This window comes from Macaca nemestrina, chromosome 20 (assembly GCF_043159975.1).
Source record: "Macaca nemestrina isolate mMacNem1 chromosome 20, mMacNem.hap1, whole genome shotgun sequence".
In the NCBI taxonomy this organism is placed as follows: domain Eukaryota; kingdom Metazoa; phylum Chordata; class Mammalia; order Primates; family Cercopithecidae; genus Macaca; species Macaca nemestrina.
Genome location: NC_092144.1, coordinates 61,730,339 through 61,754,683, shown reverse-complemented (window position 1 = coordinate 61,754,683; position 24,345 = coordinate 61,730,339). Strand labels below are relative to the sequence as shown.

Sequence of the window (24,345 nt, the reverse complement as noted above, 5' to 3'; positions counted from 1 at the left end):
CAGAGATTGATTGTAACGTTCAGGAGGAGGTGTGTTCTACAAGGAGTTTTTTTTTTTAGTTAGATTAGAAAATATATATATATATATGGCAATAATGAAATAAAATTTAATGATACAGTAGCGAGAGAGAGAGAGACCACCTCCATCTCTTCCTCTCAATACCCTACTCATTTATTTTAGTTAATGTTTTATCATTCCTCTGTTTTTTCTCAGAATATGTGATTTTTAATAGAAAGTACAGAAGTGATAAAAGTAATATGACAGTTTTTAAATGGAGCAAAATATAAAGCCTTATTATTTCAATGAGAAAATAAGCAGACATTATTGGCATTTCAGAACACAGTTCATAATTACACAGTTTCCATAGATAAATAAAAATAATTAGTACTTATTAGGTACTAATAACATTAGTTCTAATTCTCATGGTCTAATATTAGTTCTTATTATGTCCTCTAGTTAAGAGAGCATTTATTCAACTGCTAGAAAGTAAGGGAATCATTGCTGGGCACAGTGGCTCACACCTGTAATCCCAGCACTTTGGGAGGCTGAGGCAGGCAGATCACTTGAGTTCAGGAGTTCAAGATCAGCCTGGGCAAACTGGCGAAACCCTGTCTCTACAAAAAAAGAAAAAAAAAAAAAAAAAAAAAAGGAGAAATAAGCCCCGCGTGGTGGTGTGTGCCTGTGGTCCCAGCTACTCGGGAGACAGAGGTGGGAGGATTGCTTGAGCTAGGGAGGTTGAGGCTGCAGTGAGCCATGATCACACCACTGCACTCCAGCCTTGACGACAGAGCAAGACCCTGACTCAAAAACAAAACAAAACAAAACAAAACAAACAGGGGAATCTGATTGCACATTACAGTTTACCAGGGACTACATAAAGGGAACAAAGTTAATCTGTGATTAAATACAGATTATTGCATTCTGCTCCAAACTTTATAAATCAAGATGCTTTGATGTTGCAGTGACCTAACCCATACTAAAACAAACAAACAAAAAACACCTCCCCAATTGATTCTGATGAAACAGCATCAGTGTAGGTCAACATTTGGGAAGCAGTTAGCTAGATGGTGTTTGGAGCTGAAGGAGGTATGAGAGAGAAAGATAGAATGGAATCACAGTTGAACCTTCCCCAGCATCTTAAGGGCATGAAGCATTTACATCGATTTTCTTTTGTCTAATGGCACTGGTAACTCAGAATGGGATGAGATACAGGAGAGATCTCCAGCCTCCACCGTCTCTGGATTGTACATTTTGGAATGAAGGGGACTTCTTGTATTGAAAAAACAAAGTTACTTGTACAGATGTGCTTAGAAATTTATTCTGCGTGAGCTAGCCCAGAAATAATCAAGCTTTCCAAGGGTTATCTCCCAGTGCGGTCTTGGAAGTGAGAGTGAAGCAAGACTTGCATTTCCTTGTTTTTTCTTTTAGCTGCCACAAGATGGAGCTCGATTTCTAATGAGTTCGTTTTCACGAGCAGTGGAGACCGGGGTCAGTCATGCCGGGGATGGCTTCCTCCTGCTGCCTTTGACCCTGAGTTCTCCCTGTCCTAGCAGGTATGAATTTAGAGAATTGCAGCACCTTTATGAATGGTGTCCTGCTTCAAGCAGCCTAATTTCAGGAGCTATGAAACTTTACCGGTATAAAGAAAAGGGGACCAGAATTCGATTAACTTAGTTTTCATTTTTTCCTTTTTTTCTTTTGAGACAAGGTCTCGCTGTGTCACCCAGGCTGGAGTGCAGTGGCACAGTCATTGCAGCCTTCGCCTCCCGGGTTCAAGCGATCCTCCCACCTCAGCCCCAGCCCCTCAGCTGGAACTACAGGCACGCACCACCACGCCCAGGTAATTTTTGTATTTTCAGTAGAGACGAGGTCTCACTATGTTTCCCAGGCTGGTCTCGAACTCCTGGGCTCAAGCAATTCTCCCATCTCGGCCTCCCAAAGTGCTGGGATTACAGACATGAGCCGCTGCATATAGCTGACTTATTTCTCTTAGCTTTTAAAATGTGGACTGTAACAACCCCCCACCCCCCACACACACAATGAGAAAAAGATAAACGTGAAGATTAATATATTTGTGTAAAACAAAATGCTTATGTACTCCCACTCATGTCAAGAAATAGATCACTATTCGTTTTTCAGAAAAATTGTCTTCCTAAGATGTGGCAATGGGCTTTATAGCTCTGATAGTAGATAAAAGCAGAGAAATCAATTAAATTACAAACTTTTTTTTAGTTATTACTTTTTTTAATTTTTAATTTTTGTGGGTACATAATAGTTGCATATATTTACGGGGTACATGAGGTACTTTGATATCAGACGTGCAATGTGTAATAATCACATCATGGAAAATGGGGTATCCATTCCCTCAAATACTTATCTTTTGGATTATAAAGAATCCAATTATGCTCCTTTAGTTTTAAATATATATACAATTAAATTATTACTGACTATATTCACTCTATTGTGCCATTGCCGTTGAATACTAGGTCTCATTCGTTCTTTCTATTCTTTTTGTACCCATTAACCATCCCCACCTCTCCCTCGACCCCTGCTACCCTCACAATTTCTGGTAACCATCCTTCTATTCTCTATATCCATGAGTTCAAATGTTTTGATTTTTAGCTCCCACAAATAAGTGAGAGCATGCAAAGTTTGTCTTTCTGTGCCTGATCCATTTCACTTAACATAATGACCTCCAGTTCCATCTACGTTGTTGCAAATGACAGAGTCTCATTATTTTTCATGGCAGAATAGTACTCCATTATGTATATGAACCATATTTTTTTGTTCATTCATCTATTGATAGACACTTAGGTTACAAACTATTTTAATTTTTTTTCTACAGACAAACCCACAGTCGTGCAAAGGAATGTGTGTGTGCACAGGTATTCATTATAGCATTTTTTTGGTAATGAGCAAAAGATCAAAAGCAATTTTAATGTTCATTCATATGTGACAGGTCAGATTAAATTTTGTTACATTCATCCAATAAAATACAATGCAAAAATTAAAAAGAATGAGGATCTTTGAGAATATAGAGACAGAAGGAACACTTTCTAACTCACGATAAATCCATAATCACCCCAATAACCAAATCCATTTAAAGACATTACAAGAAAACAAAACTACAGACCAATAACTCTCATGAACATAGATGCAAAAATTCTCAAAAACCTATTAGCAAATCAAACCCGAAAATGTCTAAACTATTATAGTCTAAGGTATAAAACAAAGTATAAAAATTATTCATGCCAGGTATGCAAGTCTAGTTCAAATTTCAAACATTAATTAATATAATCAATTACATCAACAGACTAATGAGAAAACTACATAGTTATATCAGTAGAGGCAGAAAAAGTATTTGACAAAATTCAACACCCATTCATAATTTTTAAAAATGCTCAGTAATCTGGGAATAAAGAGAAACTTCCTCAATTTGATAAATAATGCCTACAAAAGAATCCTACAGCTAACATTATACTTAACAGTGGGAAACTTGAAGCTTTTCCACTAAGGACAGGAAGAAGGCAAGGGTGTCTTCTCTCACATTGGTTTTCAGCATTGCTGAAGTCTTAGCTAATTCAATTAGAAACAAACTAAAAAGGTATGCGTATTGGAAAGGAAGAAAAAAAAACCTATTTTGTTCCAAACCGACATGATCATCTATGCAGAAAATCCAAAAGAATGGACAACAAACATTCCTGGAAGTAATAAGTGATTATAGCAGGGTTGCAGAGTACTCTATATATATATATATATATATATATATAACTTTCCTAGGTACCAGCAATGAGCAAATGGAATCTGAAATTAAAAGCACAATACTATTTACATTCTCTCCCTCAGAAATGAAACACTGAGTACAAATCTGACAAAATATGTACAAGATCTATATGAGAAAAACTACAACAGTTTGATGAAAGAAATTATAGAAGAACTGAAGAAATTGAGAGATATTCCATGTACAGGACTAGGAAGATTCAAGATTGTCAGGATGCCAAGCTTTGGATTCAATACAATCCCAATAAAAATTCCAACAATTTGTTTTGTGAATATAACAAACTGATTCTAAAGTTGTCAGTGTTCTGGATTTTGGCCATTTCTAATAGGAGTAGGGTGGTATCTCATCGTTTTAACTTGCATTTCCCTGGAAAAATACCCAGTATAGCCAACATAATATTGAACCAGTATAGCCAACATAATATTGGACAAGAAGAGCAAAGTTGGAGGACTGACACCATCTGATTTCAAGACATACTGTAAAGCTACAGTAATCAAGACAGTGTACTACAGGCAAAAGAACAGACAAATAGATCAATGGAACTGAATAGAGAGCCCAGAAATAGACTCACATTAATATCGTCAAGTGATCTTTATCAAAGGAGCAAAGGCAATTCAGTGGAGAAAAGATAGTCTTTTCAACAAACGGTTCTGGAATGACTAGACATCCATGTGCAAAAAAGTAAATTTAGAAACAGACCTCATGTGCTTTGCTAAAATTAACTTAAAATGGATCAAAGACCTAAATGTAAAAGACAAAACTATAAAACACCTAGAAGATAACATAGGAGAAAATCTAGATGACATTTGGTTTGACAATGACTTTGTAATTACAAAACAAAAGGCATAATTCATGAAAGAAAGAATCAAGAGGGCAATTCTTACTAAAATCGAAAATTTCTGGCCGGGCATGGTGGCTCACACCTGTAATCCCAGCACTTTGGGAGGCTGAGGTGGGAGGATAGCTTGAGCCCAGGAATTTGAGACCAGCCTGGGTGACAAAGTGAGACCCCCATCTCTACAGAAAATAAATGATTAGCTGGGCATAGTGGTGCACACCTGTAGTCCTAGCTACTTGGGAGGAAGAAGTGGGGGGATCACTTGAGTTCATGAGATTGAGGCTGCTGTGAGCTGTGATGGTGCCACTGCATTCCAGTGTGGGTGACAGAGTAAGACTGTCTCAAAAAAAAAAAAAAAAAAAATCTGCTCTGTGTGGGAGTATTGCAAAAGTCATATCAGATGAAAGACTGTTATCCGAAATATGCAAAGAACCCCTAAAACTCAACAATAAGAACACAGAAAGCCCATTGTAAAAATGGGCCAAGCCCTTCACAGGCACCTCAAGAAAGAAGATATTACAGATGCCAGGTTAACATATGAGAGGGTGATCCACATCACATATCATCAGGGAAATGCAAGTTAAAACAATGAGATACCACCCTAGTATCTTTGGCCAAAATCTACCTATTATTCGCCATTTCTACCTATCTTTGGCCATTTCTACCTATTAGAAATGGCGAAAATCCAGAACACTGACAAAACCAAATGCTGGCAAAGACATGAAACATCCTCATTCATTATTGATGGGAAGGCAAAATGATACAGCCACCTTGGAAGAGCGTTTGGCAGTTTCCCATGCAACTAAACATAGGCTTACCATACAATCCAGCAGTCATGTTCTTTGGTATTTATCCAAACAAATTATAAACTTCTGTCCACATAAAAACCTGCATGTGGATGTTTATAGCATCTTTATTTATAATTGCCCAACTGGGAAGCAACCAAGATGTTTTTCAGTAGGTGAATGGATATATAAATGATGGTTCATCCAGAGAGTGGACATTATTCAATTCTAAAAAGAAATGAGCTATCAGTCTATGAAAAGATATGGAGGAAACCAAATGCATCCTAACTAAATGAGAGATGCCAATCGTAAAAGGCTACATAATGCATGATTTCTACTATATGACATCCGGGAACAGGAAAAAACTATAAACACAAAGAAAATATCAGTGGTTTCCCGGGGATGGGGAGGAGGGAGGGGTGAATAGGCAGAGCACAGAGGATTTTTAGGGCAATGAAATGAGTCTGTATGGTACTGCAATGGTGAATACAGGTCATTATACATTTGTCCAAACCCACTGTATTAGTCTGTTTTCATACTGCTATAAAGAACTGCCTGAGACTGGGTAATTGAGAAAGGAAAGAGGTTTAATTGACTCAGAGTTCAGCATGGCTGGGGAGGCCCTCAGGAAACTTGCAATCATGGCAGAAGGCGAAGGGGAAAGAAGCCACCTTCTTCACAAGACAGCAGGAAGCAGAATTGCCCAGTGAAGGGGGAAGAGCCCCTTATAAAACCATCAAGATCTCATGAGAACTCAGTCACTACCACAAGACCATCATGAAACTGCCCCAGTAATTCAATTACCTCCACCTGGTGTCTTCTTTGACACGTGGGGATGATGAGGATTACAATTCAAGATGAGATCTGGGTGGGGATGGAAAGCCTAACCATATCACCCACTGAATGTAAAACACCAAGAATGAACCCTAATGGAAACTGTGGGCTTTGGATTAATGATGTATCTATGTAGGTCTAGCAACTGTGAGAAATGTATTACTCTGGTGGGGGATGTTGATAATGAGAGGAGTTGTGCATGCGTGGAGGCAGTGGGTTTATGGGAAATCTCTGTATTTTCTTCCCAATTTGCTGTGAAGCTAAAATTGCCCTAAAAAATAAACTCTAGGCCAGGCACGGTGGCTCATGCCTATAATCCTAGCACTTTAGGAGGGCAAGGCGGGAGGATTGCTTGAGCTCAGGAGTTCAAGACCAGCCTGGGTGACTTGGTGAAACCCTGTCTTTACAAAAAATACAAAAATTAGCTGGGGATGGTGGCACAAGCCTGCAATCTCAGCTACTCAAGAGGCTGAGGTGGGAGAACCACCTAAGCCTGGGAAGTCAAGGCTGCAATGAGCCGTCACTCCAGCCTAGGTGACAGAGTGAAACCCTGTCTCAATCAATCAACCAATCAATCAATAAACACTCTGCTAATAAAATAATGAGGCAGCCCCTTATGTACTAATATGATACTATTTTTGTATCTTATTGCTTGGAATTTACCCACATCTGACTGGAAGGATGACTGAGAAAATGATTATTTTAGCTAAATGAATTGCTGCCCACATTTGTTAATAAAGTAGGGGGAAGAATATTGGGTAGGCAGCTGGCAGTCTCCAGGGGAGCTTACACCTTTGGGTACTCAACATTCTCTACACTCTTCTCCCCAAACAGAAAAAGTGCTCTTGTTCTTCCTATGGGCACTATCCCCAGAGTTTTATTTTGGACTTCCAGATTCAAGCAAGTCTAGAAATGTTTATTGGTGGCGAATGTCCCATAAACACCAAGAATCCTCAGCTTCTGAAGACCCCAATATTCAAGGGTGCAATGGGAACTGAGAATCCACAGTGACAACTTCCAGTGAAGAAAAGAAAAATGGGGAGGATGCAGCAGGCCCTGTTCCACTGCAATTAACCAAGGCCAGTAGGAAGGAAAGTAAGACTCCTCTCTCCTGGCAGTGGAGGAAGGCTGTTAATTAGCCAATCCAGAAGCCCTAATTCTCCTGTCTCAAGGTCATAGGCTGTGCTTGGTTCCTGGTTTTTCCTTCTTGCATTTTCTCCTTGTTCCTTATTTTCTTTGGCCACAACTTAGTTGGGCATTAAAGGGTATACTTTTCTTAGGAACTGGAAAGCATTTATAGGAGTCAAGAATGCAAATGAAAGCCGGGCGCGGTGGCTCAAGCCTGTAATCCTAGCACTTTGGGAGGCCGAGACGGACGCATTACAAGGTCAGGAGATCGAGACCATCCTGGCTAAAACGGTGAAACCCCATCTCTACTAAAAAATACAAAAAACTAGCCGGGCGAGGTGGCAGGCGCCTGTAGTCCCAGCTACTCGGGAGGCTGAGGCAGGAGAATGGCGTGAACCCGGGAGGCGGAGCTTGCAGTGAGCCGAGATCCGGCCACTGCACTCCAGCCTGGGCGACAGAGCGAGACTCCGTCTCAAAAAAAAAAAAAGAATGCAAATGAACTAAGTAAACTCTGCTTTGGAAATGTTGGAAATGCAAATAACTTTAATGGAAACAGGAGGGAAAACGAGAGGAAATGTGACTGAGTAAAAACAGTGGAGTGAGTGAGGGCGCTGATAACAGGACTGCCTCATATTCGCATAGAGTTGTGTCTTTTGTTAGCGCATCCGGAAGGTATGTTCCGCACTGAAGGACCATTTCTAAGTGGTTATTTCCTGAAAGCAAAGTAAAGGGCTGAGTACTCTTGTGGGTTGATTTATTTCAAAACAAAGGCATGAGGCAACAGTTAGCCACGGTACTTTCCTTAAAGCAGAAGCTCAAAACCAGAAATTCATAAAAAAGTAAACCACATGAGAATTTCTAAATATTGTGTGCTTGAGGATGGGTGTTTACTGGACATGGTCTGGTTCGTGTAATGAGGATTGGAGATAATTTTGATTTGATATGAAAAGCTCTCACTTGACACCTAGGTGATACTATTGTTTATTGATTCATTTATTCAATGAATATTTAATGAATGTCTATTACGTATCAGACAGTATTTTACACATAGAGGATGAGGTTCAATCAGCAAACCATACACACCAAAATCCCTGACTTCAGAGAGCTTACATTTTCATTGTTTAAAAGAAATCATACCTCCAAAGGCTGTGCTCTAGGATAATAACAAGAAGAAGAAGAACAAAAATCAGAAATCAATAAATAAATAAAAGAAAGCATTTCAAGTTTCATGCTTTTTTTTTTTTTCAGACAAAGTCTCACTCTTGTTCCCCAGGCTGGAGTGCAATGGCATGATCTTGGCTCACTGCAACCTCCACCTCCCGGGTTTAAACAATTCTCCTGCCTCAGCCTCCCAAGTAGCTGGAATTACAGGTGTGTACCACCATGCCTGGCTAATTTTTGTATTTTAAGTAGAACCGGGGTTTTACCATGGTGGCCAGGCTGGTCTCGAACTCCTGACCTCAGGTGATCCGCCTGCCTCAGCCTCCCAAAGTGCTGGGATTACAGGCATGAGCCACCGCGCCCGGCCAAGTTTCATACTGTTTTATAACTTTTAAACAGTTATTATACTATTTCATGCTGATGAGTTTGACAGTTTGAATGAAATGGCCAAATTCCTTAAAACTCACAGTTTACCAAAACTGACAGATAGGAAAAAACAAAAAACCAGAAGAGTCTAATGACTGTTAAAGAAAACAAACCTGTTATTAAAAATCTTCCCAGAAAGAAAACACAAGACCAAGTTGGCTTCACTGGTGAGTTTTTCTGAATATTTAATGAAGACATAACATCAGAAAACAGAATCAGAGGAATTACTTCTCAATTCCTTTTAAGAGACCATTACAAGTTTGATGTAAAACTTAGCAAGGATAGTAGAAAAAGTGAAATAACAGAACCATTTTTATATAAACATAAACACAGAAATTCTAACCAACTCTTGTGAGATATAAATATTTAAAGTATATCAGGACTAAGTGTGGTTTATTCCAGGAATTCAAGAGTAGTTTAACATTCAGAACTTAATGAACATTATTTATGATGATTTACATAAAAGAAGAAGAAGAATATGACCAACTTAATACATGTAGAAAATGCATTTGATAAAATGCAACGTCCATTCATGATGTAAGACAAAGAAACAGAAAACTCTTAGCAAACTAAAAATAGAAGAAAACTTCCATAGTCTGATTTTTTAAAACAGCTATAAAAAAAACCTACAGCAAACATTCTACTTTGTACTTTAAAGTCTTCCCCTTATTATGAGCTATCTCATCTAAGTCTTACAAATCCCCACCACTCTTTCTCTTCTCTTTCCCACCTCCACTTACCTGGGTATAGGCAGAAGTCAAAAAAACCAAAAATAACACTAATATTATAGTAGCCTGACTGTCTATTTCTTAGCCCCAAATCGGGGACACAAAAGCATTTTTCCTGAATAAATACTTGAACTGTGCATCCTTGAATGCCTCAATATGACTCAAAGGTAGATCAAGCTGGAACTGGCATTAGGGTAGGATCAACAGAACTCAAAATAACCCTGACCCCATCCTCACATTGCCTGTAACTCAGTCTCTGCAGGAGGTGAAGCAGAACTGGCAGCCGTGTCATTGGTTGGGGCTGAGTCCTCAGACAGGGCCCTCTCCAGACTGGTGGGCAGGGAGTGGATCAGTCTCTCTCGGAAGTCCTGGCCCACAAAGACATACAGCATGGGGTTGAGGCAGCTGTTGAAGAAGGCGAGGGAGCTCGTTGGGTTAACCAGGATATTAATGATTTTGTACTTGCCCTCGAACAATATCTCTTTGAGCCAAACGGTGCTCAGAAGGGCAACCAGTTGAAAGGGGAACCAACAAATGAAGAAAGAAGCCACCACAGCAGTGAGGACCCGTAAGGGACGGCTGGATTTAATCATGCCCTTTTTGTGGATCTTGGCTGCAATGAGCCCATAGCAGATGGCAACAATGGACATCGGCATGCTAAAGCCAATGACAAACCGGATAATCCCTCTGGCTGTCAGCATGGTAATGGCTACATTCTTCCTCTTCTCAGGGGTGTCACCCCAGGATGCAAAGTTGAAAGTACAGTACGTGTCCCCATTTGGAGTAGTTACTGTAGTCAAAAAGAGGAAAACTGGCAAGGTAAGGACTAGGGCAAGAATCCAAGGTCCGATGATCACCTTCATGGCCAGACTCACGGTGCGGTGGTTCTGGGCCCAGACTGGATGCAGGACACAAATGCAGCGGTCCAGTGCAATGAAACCAATCAAGAAGACACTTCCAAAGAGGTTGATGTCCACCACGATGTGAATTAACTTACACAGGAACCAGCCAAAAGGCCATTTTTCTCCCATGGCCATAGAGACAATGAGGAATGGTAATGTGGCCGTGAAAGAAAAGTCAGCCAGGGCCAGGTTCAGGTAACAGATGGTGGTGACTGTGCGTGTCATCCGGAATCCAGCCACCCAGATCACAAGCCCATTGCCCAGGACCCCGAGGACAAAGGTGACCCCAAGCACCACCAATGGGAGGATCTGCAGAACAGTGTAGCCAGCAGACTCATAGGACGCTTCTTCATGCTCATTCAGAGGAGTGGAGAGGTTGGTTTCCATCTTGCCCGCACCTGAAACATTCCAACAATGGCCATTTCTCAGCTGTGGAACCATCTTACAGCATCTGTATTTATAGCTCACATCAACTTCCACTAAATCTCCCACTCCTGCCAGGAGACCCACTCTATCTACTAAGCCTTGTTGACAATGGTGCTATGGAATTGGCATTCTCTTGGATGCTCCTTTGGGAAGGGATAGTCCTCCATATTCCCATCATTATCAATATGCACTTCACTTATCGGGCTGATCACTTCACCAAGAGGATTACAAGGCTCTGTCCACCAGCAAAAATACTGATCTTATGTTGTACGGACAATGGAAAATCGAGCATAGGCAGCCTCAGCATTGTGAGGAAGGCATAAGACTCAGAGTCAGAAGGTTCACATCTGTGTCTTCCATCACTCAATGCAAACATGCTGGCAAGCTCTGCAACCTCTTTCAGCCCCAGGTTCTTCTAGTCTCCCAACTCCTGACCCTCACAGATGTGAGAACCCTTGACCTATTGCTTCGCTAGTACTCAAGATAAAGTTGAAGGGTTTGGCTTGAGGTTATTGTTGAAGAGAATCTTGAGAAGTCACCGGTAATATGTAGTAGTATGTTATATCGTGAGGATTCTGCACTAGAGGAAGTCAGCAAAGAGAGTTCTATCTCTACTTTCTAGCCTCTGCTTTTTCCTGTCCCTGCTTGATGTGGAGCTCATCTCTGTTTGGAATGCAAATAATCAGTACCTATTTGTATAGCTTTGGTGTCTGTGGGATACAGACTATGAGAATAATAAGCCATATTAATACTTGTAATAGAGACTATGCATTGTGTTAATTACTACATATGGGATCCAGTTTGGCTTACGTAATAGCTGTGTAATATTCATTACTTCTAGTTTTCATTAGAAGAAATTAAAGCTCAGGGCAATTGTGAAATGTGTTGAAGGTCACTTAGGTAGTAGATAATAGATTAAGGACTTCAGTTCAGCTTGGTCTGACTTCCAAACCCTTACTCTTGACAGATATTGCTGGTTGCCCACCCAGCAACTGTTCCCCATTCTTCTCTGCCCAAAAAACCACAATCGTGTGTTTAGTTACTCACCCTGAAGAGAAGGTGTCCTTTCTCCATGTTGGGAGTAAATCTTGACTAGTTTAATTAGCACTAACGAGAATTCCTTTTACTTTGCAAGGGATTGCTTTAGCAGTGGACATGTGACTGAATTGTGGACAATAACATTGTAAGAATATAACCTGCAGAACTTCTCAGATCAGGTTTTGTTGTTTTTTTTTTTTCTTTTAAGAACAAAAATCCAAAACATGTAGTGCCTGCCTCTGGTCTGGGTCACATCTGTAATTTTTGTATCCAATTCAACACAAAGTCCCATGCCACTTGAGCACATTTTCTTGTTTTTTTTTTTTTTTTTTTTTTTTTCCTTGAAACAGAGTCTTGCTCTGTGGCCCAGTCTGGAGTGCAGTGGCAGGATCTCGGCTCACTACAAGCTCCGCCTCCTGGGTTCATGCCATTCTCCTGCCTCAGCCTCCTGAGTAGCTGGGACTACAGGTGCCCGCCACCATGCCCGGCTAATTTTTTGTATATTTTTTTTTTAGTAGAGACGGGGTTTCACCGTGTTAGCCAGGATGGTCTCGATCTCCTGACCTCGTGATCTGCCCGCCTCGGCCTCCCAAAGTGCTGGGATTACAGGCGTGAGCCACCGCGCCCAGCCCACTTGAGCACATTTTCTTATGCTGTGGTCTGTGGGCTTTACCAGAAACATCCAGGCTGCCTGTTAAAATTGTATTCATTATCCTTAGCAAACTAATACAGGAACAGAAAACCAAATACCACATGTTCTCACTTATAAATGAGAGTTAAATGATGAGAACACATGGACGCAAAGAGGAAAACACTGGGGCCTACCAGAAGGTGGAGGGTGGGAAGAGGGACAGGATCAGGAAGAATAAGTAGTGGGTATTAGGCTTAATACCTCAGTGATGAAATAATCTGTACAATAAACCACCAGGATACCAGTTTACCTATATAACAAACCTGCACATAAACCCCTGAACTTACAATGAAAATGAAAAACAATTATATCCATAAATCTCACTCTAGAATCTGTTTGTGTAAAAGTCAGGATGATTTATTATGGCCATGAGAATTTGAGAATCATCTCAGACTGGGCTATTCAGCATCTTTAAGGGAATAGCAATTCCCTAGCACTTGTTCATATCTAATGCTCATAACATTGTGAAACAGCCGTCACATCCGAGGGAATTCGTGGCCTGGGGACTCCTGTAGTTTTTCAGCATCATGCCCAGCCAGTCAGTGGAGGCAGCAAGATATGGAAACCAAGATGAACAATTCCAGAGCCACTGCCTTTGCATACGAAAGTCCTGCCTTTGAAAGGGGTCCCCCAAGATTACTAGGATAGGGCTATGCCCCAGTCTGATGATTTTTAGCCTTCTTCCTTTCACTGATTTCCTTCTTTTCCTCCTGCTATTATCAGTGAGTTTCACTGAGGTCTTCTTCCATGGGACATTATTTAATGTAGCTCAGGGTTTCTCAACCTTGGCACCATTGACATGTGGGTCTGGGTAATTCTTTGTTGTGGCGGACCGTTCTGGACACAGTAGGATGTTTAGCAGCACCCCTGGCCTCTATCCACAGATACCAGTAGCAACTCCTTCTCCAGAAATGACAATCAACAGGTTCCGTAAACATTGTCAAAGGTCTCCTCAGAGGCAAAGTCACCCCCAACTGAGAGTCACTGTTATAAAGAATACTGGGCTCGGCCGGGTGCAGTGGCTCACGCCAGTAACCCCAACACTTTGGGAGGCCAAGGAGGGCGGATTGCCTGAGATCAGGAGTTCCAGACCACCCTGGGCAATATGGTGAAGCCCCGTCTCTACTGAAAATACAAAAAATTAGCCGGGCCTGGTGGCTCGCGCCTGTAGTCCCAGCTACTTGGGAGGCTGAGGCAGGAGAATCGCTTGAACCCGGGAGGCGGAGGTTGCAGTGAGCCGTGCCACTGCACTCCAGCCTGGGAGACACAGCGAGACTCTGTCTTAAAAAAAAAAAAATACTGGACTCTGGAGTCAGCTAGATCTCTCTTCTAATCTCATCTGTGATGTCTCCTCACTATGAGTTCTTAGTGATATCTCTTTAAGCCTCAGTTTTCTGCTCTGCAGAACGAGGACAATTTTATGGTGAAGTCTAACTTTCGGGTGAAGATTAAGTGAGAATAGACATGGAAATCTTTTAGGCTAGACTGAGTACATCTATGACAAATGGGAACTCTTGGCCCTCACCAGGCTGTGTGCTGTGTCCTGGGGCTCAATCCATTATGAAGCTCAAGGTCAGGACAAGAACGATGCTCAGAGCAATAGTTGCTTCTACGTATGAACATTACCCACATGCCAAGAGCTCCTTTAGCCCTAACGACGCCTCTCACAGGATGTGTGGATGGGCTGTGTTAATATTTGTAAGCACTGAGCACACCCTGAGACACGGTGAATATTGACTAATCTTAGTGATATTAGGTTGGTGCAAAAGTAACTGCGGCTTTTGCCATTGAAAATAATAGCAAAAACAGCAATTACTTTTGCAGCAACCTAATAATTAGTATAACCATTGTACAGACAAGGAAGTTAAGATGGGCTTAGATGGGCTATGTTAATTGTTCAACGTTCCCAGGTAGAAAGAGGTAGAGCCAGAATTGGAGCTCAGCCAGATTGATTACAACAGAATTGTGCTGTTAACCCTTTTCCACCCCATAGTTCCTCAACAGACTCAGATTTTCTCTATCCACCCTCCAAACATTCTATGAGGCACTTAGAAGACATGATCTATCCATAGTCTCAAATTCATTTTAAAATGTTGATACAGGCTGGGCGTGGTGGCTCACACCTGTAATCCTAGCACTTTGGGAGGCCAACCCAGGTGGATCACTTGAGGTCACGAGTTCGAAACCAGCCTGGCCAACATGGTGAAACCCTGTCTCTACTAAAAATATGAAAATTAGCTGGGCATGGTGGCGGGTGCCTATAATCCCAGCTACTTGGGGGGCTGAGGCAGGAGAATCACTTGAGTCCGGGAGGTAGAGGTTGCAGTGAGCCCAGATTGTGCCACTGTACTCCAGCCTGGGCAAAAGAGCGAGACTCCGTCTCAAAACAACAACAACAAAAAATGTTGATACAACAAGGAAGGATGATTATGAAATGACAGGTGGGGACAGATTAACAAGGCAAAAATTGCAAAGTTTTGGGTCCACCCTAGTTGTAACATAAGGAGAAGAACCGTGAACCACAGGTGATACCTGTACTGATTATGAGGGCTACTATTTGGTGAGTCCTTAATATGTGCCAGTCACTGTATATTTTATCATCTCTGATTACAACATCCTTGCTTTGGGACAAGTGCCGTCCTTGCATAATATGTAGGAAAGTACAGCTCAGAGAGGGGAAGTGACTTGCACGATTATTGAGGGTTGCAATTGAATTTATGACCATAGATGTCAAATGAAAACTCAGCAGTTCCTCATTAGGTTACTCTACTTCTCCAGTGCGCTTGCTATCCCACACCTTAATTATTTCAGTCCTGCTTTCTCCAAAAAATACCTCATTTACTGAGTTTTTCCCACTCCCAGCAGATGCCGTTGACTGACATAATGAGAAAATGGTAATAACTAGATGTGAAATTTTCAACCTTTTCTCCCCTGACCCTCAGTCTACCTGCCCCTGTCACTGTGAATAAAGACTTCTTGTTCTTTCCAATAATTTCCCTCCCTACATGGGCCGGGGATGCCCTCTCACCTTCCCACAAACCTTCCCCCTGCATTTGTCCTTTCCATTTTCTGCCAAAACCAAACCCTCAAGATTTTATTTCTACTAGATCATTCTCATTATGACATAAACATTATCCTATCCCCTCCCTATAAAAAGAAACTATTCTTGGCTGGGTGCAGTGGCTCACACCTGTGATCCCACCATTTAGGGAGGTTGAGGCGAGTGGATCACTTGAGGCCAGGAGTTTGAGACCAGACTGGCCAACATGGTGAAATCCCATCTCTACTAAAAATACAAAAATTAGCCGGGTGTGGTGGCGCACACTTGTAATCCCAGCTATTTGGGAGGCTGAGGCAGGAAGACCTCTTGAACCCTTGAAGGTGGAAGTTGCAGTGAGCTGAGATCGCACCACTGCCCTCCAGCATGGGCGACAGTGAGTCTGTCTCAAAAACAAACAAACAAATAAAACAAAACAAAACAAAAACAAAATAAAAACCACCCCCAAAAAACAACTGTTGGGAGCAAGCCCCCCCCAAAAACTGGCCATAAACAAAATCTCTGCAGCACTATGGCATGTCCATAATGGCCCTAATGCCCAAGCTGGAAAGTTGTGGGTTTATGGGAATGAGGACAAGGAACACCTGGCCCCCGTAGGGCGGAAAACCGTTTAAGGCATTCTTAAGCCACAAACAATTAGCATGAGCGAACTGTGTCTTAACGGGGTGTTCCTGCTGCAGTTAACTAGCCCAACCTATTCATTTAATTCAGCCCATCCCTTCGTTTCCCATAAGGGATACTTTTAGTTAATTTAGTATCTATAGAAACAATGCTAATGACTGGTTTGCTGTTAATAAATATGTGAGTAAATCTCTGCTCGGGGCTCTCAGCTCTGAAGGCTGTGAGACCCCTGATTCCCTACTTCACACCTCTATACTTCTGTGTGTGTGTCTTTAATTCCTCTAGCGCTGCTGGGTTAGGATCTCCCCGACCAAGCTGGTCTCGGCAAACAACCAAAAAGATCCTTGGACTATATTCCTCTCCGGTGTTAACCCTATTTCTCCTAAGAGAATTCTTTCTGTGAAAAGAATTTGCAGCCAGATTTTGGAAGGAGTTGTCTGTGTTTGCTCCCTTAGACTCCTTGCTTCACTTTTTCTCCTGAATCCAGTCTGTATTGACTCCAGTCCTTAGCACTGACCCATGGTGCATTTTCCTGAGGATGCTTATGACCTCAAGGCTGCAAATGCAGTGGCTGCAAATCCATCTTGGTTCTTATCTCAATATCTTCGTGATATAGAACCCATTGGATCTCTTCCTTCTCCTTAAATCACGTTTTTCCTGTGCCATGAGATGATAAATGTACACACAACACACTTTCACTTGCCTTTAAATCTCAGTTGGCCATCTCTTTTCAGTCCCCTTTGCTAGTATTTTCTGCTCTAAGTTTGACTCTAAATTTAGGAGTATCCTGCAGCTTTTACTTGTTCCCCACCTCTTTTATCTCTATATAGTCTTTCTACAGGTGATATTATCCAGTTTCAGGGCTTAAAATATCATGCTGTCTTTTCATCTAAATTATCAGCCTTGGCTTCTCTCTGGTGCTCCAGTCTGATATAACCTCTCCCCACGGGAGTCCCATAGACACTCCAAACCTAACGTGGCTCAACCAAACAGTTGATTGTCTCATCCTCCCAAACCTGCCACTCTTCCAATATTTTGTGTCTATTTGAGTTTAAACATTCAGTTGTTAAAGCTTCCAAACTAGAACTTATCTTTCATTTTCCTTTCTCTCACCACAATGCCATCCAAGTCCTATTAATTCTATCTGCAGAACCTGCTGAATGCACAACCAGAGCCATCTCCATCTCCACAACCTGTGTCCATGGTCCTGTCAGGCAGGAATGTTTGCACCAACTTTGCAAATAGCTTGTTCCTGGTCCTGCTTTTCCCTGCCCTACAATCCAATCTCCAGAAGAAAACCAAATGAGCTTTTTAAAAGTTCAGAAAGGGCCAGGCACAGTGGCTCACTCCTGTAATCCCAGCACTTTGGGAGTTCGAGGCAGGCGGGTCACCGGAGGTCGGGAGTTCGAGACCAACCTGGCCAACATGAAGAAACCCCATCTCTACTAAAAATACAAAAGTAACCAGGCGTGGTAGCACATGCCTGTAATTCCAGCTGCTTGGAGGCTGAGGCAGGAGAATCGCTTGCACAAGGGAGGCGGAGATTGCAGTGAGCCCAGATTGCGCCATTGCACTCTAGCTTGGGCAAAAAGAGCAAAACTCTGTCTCAAAAAGAAAAAAAAAAAACAAAAAAACGCCCAATAAGGGCCAGCATGGTGACATGCCTCCCAGAACTTTGGGAGGCCAAGGTGGGTGGATCACCTGAGGTCAGGGGTTCGAAACCAACCTACCCAACATGATGAAACCCCAACATGATGAAACCCCATCTCTACTAAAAATACAAAAAGTAGCTGGGCGTGATGGTGGGAGCCTGTAATCCCAGGTACTCGGGAGGCTGAGGCAGGAGAATCGCTTGACCCTGAGAGGCAGAGTTTGTAGTGAGCCGAGATTGCACTACTGCACTTCAGCCTGGACGACAGAGCAGACTCTGTCTCAAAAAAAAAAAAAAGTCCAATAAAATGGTGATGTTATTTTTTCTTTTTTTTTGAGATGGAGTCTCGCTCTGTCGCCCAGGCTGGAGTGCAGTGGCCGGATCTCAGCTCACTGCAAGCTCTGCCTCCCAGGTTTAGGCCATTCTCCTGCCTCAGCCTCCCAAGTAGCTGGGACTACAGGCGCCGCCACCTCGCCTGGCTAGTTTTTTGTGTTTTTTAGTAGAGACGGGGTTTCACCATGTTAGCCAGGATGGTCTCGATCTCCTGACCTCGTGATGCGCCCGTCTGGGCCTCCCAAAGTGCTGGGATTACAGGCTTGAGCCACCGCGCCCGGCCTGTGATGTTATTTTCAACACCTTCCAATGGCTTCCAAACTTCTAACTTACCCTTATCTTAAGTTCCCTCAAGCACCCCTGGACCTGCCCTGTGCATCCCTCAGATCTCATCTCTGCACTCTCATGGGGCACACTGTGCTCCACCCACAGCAGACTCTGATTCCTTGAACATGTGACTCATTGTCATCTCAGGGCTTCTGCCTTCTCTGTTCCTTCTGCCTACCGTGCTCTTCCTCTTAAGCTTCTCACACCTGGCTCCTTCACATGTTTATTTATTTATCTTTGAGGTAGAGTTTCACTCTTCTCGCCCAGGCTGAAGTGCAATGGCGCAGTCTTGGCTCACTGCAACCTCCGCCTCCTGGATTCAAGCGATTCTCCTGCCTCAGCCTCCTGAGTAGCTGGGATTACAGGCTCCCACCACTACGCCCGGCTATTTTTTGTTGTTGTCGTTTTCTGTATTTTTAGTAGAGACGGGGTAATGCAAGCCCTAAATGCTAGCCACACACGTGACTTACAACTTTCTAGTAGCCATATTAAAAAAATAAAATCACTGGGGGAAATTAATTATAATAATATGTTTCATTTAACCCCACCTATAAAAAAAAACATTGGAACATGTAACCAAAATTAAAGTTATTAACGAGATAAGTTGTATTATTTTGATCATACTAGTGATTAAACTGCACTAAGTATATTTCACACCTAAGCACATTTCAGATCAAGATAGAAACATAAGCACTCAAAAGTTGCCTGCGGCAAGTGGATACTCCATTAACAGCACTGCTCTAGAATTTAGGAGGTGTTTGCCAGAGAACAGGAGTTCCAACGATAAATTTTAAATTGTCAGTCCCCAACTTACCAGCAGCTAAGCTCCTCTTCCTGTGTGTTTCTTGGCTTCCTGTGGAGTAACACAAGCTCTAAGGGCTTTTACAGAGACTACTGAATGACGGGGGAGGGACAATGGAGCTGGAACCAATCCCCTAACAGAAACTCAGGATATCTTATAATTTTCAGAAGACACCTTGGGTATGTTGTTAGTGGAATCTTCTTGGAAACCTATGTGTCTGAATGTTCCTTCATCTCTAGCTTTCTGTGAGAGACTAGAGTTAATGCTTCCAAATGTCAAGGGTCAAGGAACCTGAATGTCCAGCCCTTCCTTCTTCAGTTTCACAAAAATGAAAGAAACAATTACTGAAGTGAGAAGAGTTTCAGCCATGTATTAAAGCCCAAATATGATAGTTAAGTCAAACTCAATTCTCGACTTATGCAGTCCTTCTGACATCAAATGTGTGGGTCTGTTCCATATCAAGCAATTCTCCAATTCTCTGGGGACGCCACTGGGTATCTCACAATTCAATTCAGCTCTGACGCTGTCCACCTGGAGTTAGTGTCAGATCCCACAAGTTAAAGGGTTTACTCTCCCAAGACTGTCCTCACTTCAGACACCAATTCAAGTCCCAGGTGGCCACCTGTACTTCTGACTGACTGGCTGTAAATCGGGGGTGGGGGGATGTTTATAACCCCTTCCTCTGTTTTGATATTTGTTAGAATGGCTCACAGAACTAAAGAAGGCACATTACTGGCCGGGCGCTGTGGCTGTCACCTGTAATCCTAGCACTTTGGGAGGCCGAGGTGGGTGGATCACTTGAGGTCAGGAGTTCAAAACCATCCTGGCCAACATGGTGAAACCCCACCTCTACTAAAAATACAAAAAAAAAGTTAGCTGGGCATGGTGGTAGGCACCTGTAATCCCAACTACTTGGGAGGCTGGGGCGGCAGAATCACTTGAACCCGGGAGGCAGAGGTTACAGTGAGCCGAGATTGAAATCCAGCCTGGGCGACAGAGCGAGACTCCGTCCAAAAAAAAGAAAAGAAGGCGGCGCATTACCTACAGTTACTCATTTGCTCTCAATGGAGTTCACATATCAAGAAATAGGAGGTGGTAGGTATTGTATAGGTGCAGGTCTCTAAAGAGGTGCTTCCTTGCTGGCTGCTGGAGACATAGAGATCAATCAGGCATGGGCTCTGCGGACCACCTGAATAGAGGGGTGAGAATGCAGTGCTTAGTTACAATAGGGTGGGAGTATGTAGTGATAGGCAGATGCCTGGCTCCTTGTGGGATCCCCTAAAAAGGAACAACTAACTCAGATTCACGGATCTAGAGTCAATATCCGGAGGAGGGAACATCTAGGCTGAGTGTTAAAGACTCAGATAAAGGAGAAAAAATAATGCATTCTAGTCAGAAGGGAGTAAAAACACCCAGGAAAGGGGTCACAAAAAAGCAGGTTACTTTTGGTTACTGGAGCATAGATGATGAGAGAGACAGCAATGAGCATTAAGTTTGTAGAGGATTGCAGAGGCAATTTCTTGGATGGTCTTGAATGCTACAAAAAGAACTTGGAATTTCTCTTTAAGAACACGAAAAGCTTATGAAAAGAGGAGAGTGACTAGTCAGATGTATGCTTCCAAAAAACATTGTTCTAGAGTCCTCCTGCAAAGGGATGGCTCTGAGAATGTTCCCAGTTGGAGGCAGAGATCTTAAAGGGTAAGAAGTTGCCAGAGATCAAGGTGAACTTGTCGAATAGTTGCCTGTGCTGGAGTAGTGTGCTAGAGAGGAGGGGTAGTTTAGGGAGCGATTTCCAGGCTTGGTATACTGTGCTTGGAGACCAAATGGTTCTGGAGAATGAGGAAGCATGAAGGGTCTTTATGAAGCCCACATTCATAATTCATGATTGCTGTATAACCACCCAAATCATAGCATGTAAAACAACCATTTCATTATGTTCATGGATTATGTGGGTTGGGAATTAGGATAAGGCACAGAGGAGATGCTTGTCTCTGCCACCCAAAACTCAAAGGTTTGGGGGTGACTAGAAGACTGGGTACTGAAGTCATCTGGAGCTCCTTCATTCACATGTCAGATGCCTGAGTTGGGATGACTCAAATGCTGAACTAGGCTGGGATTGCCCCAAGTGCCTACAGGCAGCCTCTCCAGCATGGTGGTCTCAGGAGAATCAGAGTCCCTACACAATGGCTGCCTTCCTCCAGAACACGTGTCCCAGGAGAACTGGAAGATGCTTCCTAGCCTTTCTTGACCTAGCCTTGAAAGCTATGTGGAGTCATTTCTACCATATTCTTCGGTCAAAGTAGTCCCAACCCTGCCCAGGTTCCAGGGCAGAGGGGATAGAATATGCCTGTCCTCCTCTCAGTGGAGGGAGTGTCCAAGAATATTGTGGCCATTTTCTTCAGAACCGTTGCAGCAAGGTAACTGTGTGGATTTGGGGGCTGTCATTGAGATGAGAATCAATGAAAAGAAGCAGAATGTTTAGTTTGCTAGAGCTGCCATAACAAAATACCATTGACTGGGTGGCTAAAACAATAGAAATATATTTTCTTACAGTTTTATCAGCTGGAAGTATAAGATCAAGGTGTCAGCAGGGTTGATTCCTCCTGAGTCCTCTCTCCTTGGCTTGTAGATACCGCCTCCTCCTCATGTTTTCACCTAGTTTTCCCTCTGTGCCTGTCTGTGTCTGGATCTCCTCTTTTCATAAGGATGTCAGTCATATTGAGTTGGGGCACACCCTAATGACCTCAGTTTCAGCTAACTACCTCTTTAAAGGTTGTATCCCCAAATACAGTCACATTCTGATGTGCTGGGGTGTATTAGTCAGTTCTCATGCTGCTAATAATGGCATACCTGAAACTGGGTAATTTATAAAGGGAAGAGGTTTAATGGACTCACTGTTCCACATGGCTGGGGAGGCCTCACAATCATGGCGGAAGGCAAAGGAAGAACAAAGGGACGTCTTACATGGCAGCAGGCAAAAGAGAATGAGAGCCGAGTGAAAGGAGAAACCCCTTATAAAATCGTCGGATCTCGTGAGCCATATTCACTACCATGAGAACATTATGGGGGAAAACTGCCCCCATGAAACAATTATCTCCCACCTAGTTCCTCCCACATCATGTGGGAATTACGGGAGCTACAATTCAAGATGAGATCTGGGTGGGGACACAACCAAACCATATCATGGGGTTAGGGCTTCAACCTAAGAATTTGAAGGGGAGTGTGACACAATGTAGTCCTTGGAGTTGTGGGAGAAGGTGAGGAGAACAAAGGCTGGAGATGAGTTTGAAAGGAAACAGGAACACAAAATGATGTGTCTGGACATCAAGGGTAGGTCTGAGCTAGAGACAGGGATCTGGTGAATGTTAGCTGAGGTGTGGTTCAAGTTTTAAGCATGGATGGGTTCACCACAGAGAATGTGAAACAGCAGAAAGAGAGGTTTATGTAATTACTAAGATATCAATAATATCTATTGCACTGGAATTCATGCCAAGTGCTTTGTATCACTGATCTTATTTGTTCTGCTCCAGAAAACACCTCTGTAAGTATCATTGCTCTCAATTCACAGGTGAAGTGACTGGGACTCAGTGCAGTTAAACCAGGGGTCAAATCTAGTCCACCACTTGTTTTTTTATGGCCTGAGAGCCAAGAATGGCTTTAATGTTTCTTACCAGCTAAAGAAAATCAAATGAAGGGTATTTTGTGCCATGTAAAACTTATATGAAATCAATTGTAGTGTTTTAAATAAAGTTTTATCGACACATAGTCATGCTCATCGTTTACAACTTTGCTTGTGGCTGTTTTCAGGCTACAACAGCAGAGCCAAGGAGTTGTGATGGAGACCCCATGGCCTGCCAAACGAAATATATTGACTCTCTGGCCCATTATAGGAAATGTTTGTGGCCCATTGCAGTGGTTTCCTCCTGTAATCCCAGCACTTTGGGAGGCCAAGGCGATCGATTGTTTGAGGTCAGGAGTTCAGGACCAGCCTGGTCAACATGGCAAAACCGCATCTCTACTTAAAAATTACAAAAATTAGCCAGGAGTGGCGGCAGGCACCTGTAATCCCAGCTACTGGAGAGGCTGAGGCAGGGAAATCGCTTGAACCTAAGAGGCAAAGCTGCAGTGAGCCAAGATCACACCACTGTACTCCAGCCTGGGCGATACAGTGAGACTCTGTCTCAAAAAAAAAAAAAAAGTTGGGGGAAATGTTTCAGACCCCCAGATTGGCTGGCTTGTCTGGAGCTAGTGAACAGTGTTCCTGGGATTCTAGTCCAGGCAATCTAGCTTCACCACCTCAGTCCAGTGCTTTACAGGGAGGTTGTACTGCTCGTCGAGGCCGTTTCAGTTACCAGAAGGGTCAGGGACTTTTGCAGCACAGACAGCAACATCCGCATCCAGTCAACCCTAAGGCATCTTCCCTTTTAGCCTTACGCAAACACAGAAGTGGAAGTCCATTTTGACTTTCCTTTTTTTCTTCACCATAGTCACCTTTGAACATACACTTGGTTCTGTTTTTGCCCAACCTAGTGTGCTAATCATGGGCCATTCTGTAGCAAGGAAAAAAATCTACTTGTGTTTTAGAAAAGAGGGCTCATGGGAAACAGGCAGGGGTATCCCAGAAGCCCCGTTTTAGGAAGAACAGTCAGACTTCAAAAGACCTACAAATGTTTCTGGCAATTACTCTCTGTGGAGTTCCTTGTCTCTTGTTTTCTCTTGATATCTGGGCCCTTCTCCTCCATGCATAAAGATGTCCTCTGCCATTCCCTTTATTTTAATCCCCTTACAAAATGCTGGCTTCCATGTGACTCCTAG

The 24,345-nt window shown here is 42.8% G+C and overlaps 1 protein-coding gene across 2 annotated transcripts in view; it reads right to left on the bottom strand.

Annotated features, from left to right (window-relative positions):
• Positions 1-9,113: 9,113 nt before the first annotated feature.
• Positions 9,114-24,345, bottom strand: part of LOC105497095 (formyl peptide receptor 2) — a 36,076-nt gene continuing 20,844 nt past the window's right edge. Inside the window, exons 1-2 of one of the 2 annotated variants that reach the window (XM_011767836.2) lie at positions 19,543-19,688; positions 9,114-10,981 (exon numbers count right to left, since the gene is read on the bottom strand). In XM_011767836.2, the coding sequence (XP_011766138.2) occupies positions 9,915-10,970 (1,056 nt within the window). In that variant the 5' untranslated portion in view covers positions 10,971-10,981; positions 19,543-19,688 and the 3' untranslated portion in view covers positions 9,114-9,914. Of the gene's footprint in view, positions 10,982-19,542; positions 19,689-24,345 lie in introns of those variants that run through there. The other variant, XM_011767837.2, reaches the window with a different exon arrangement.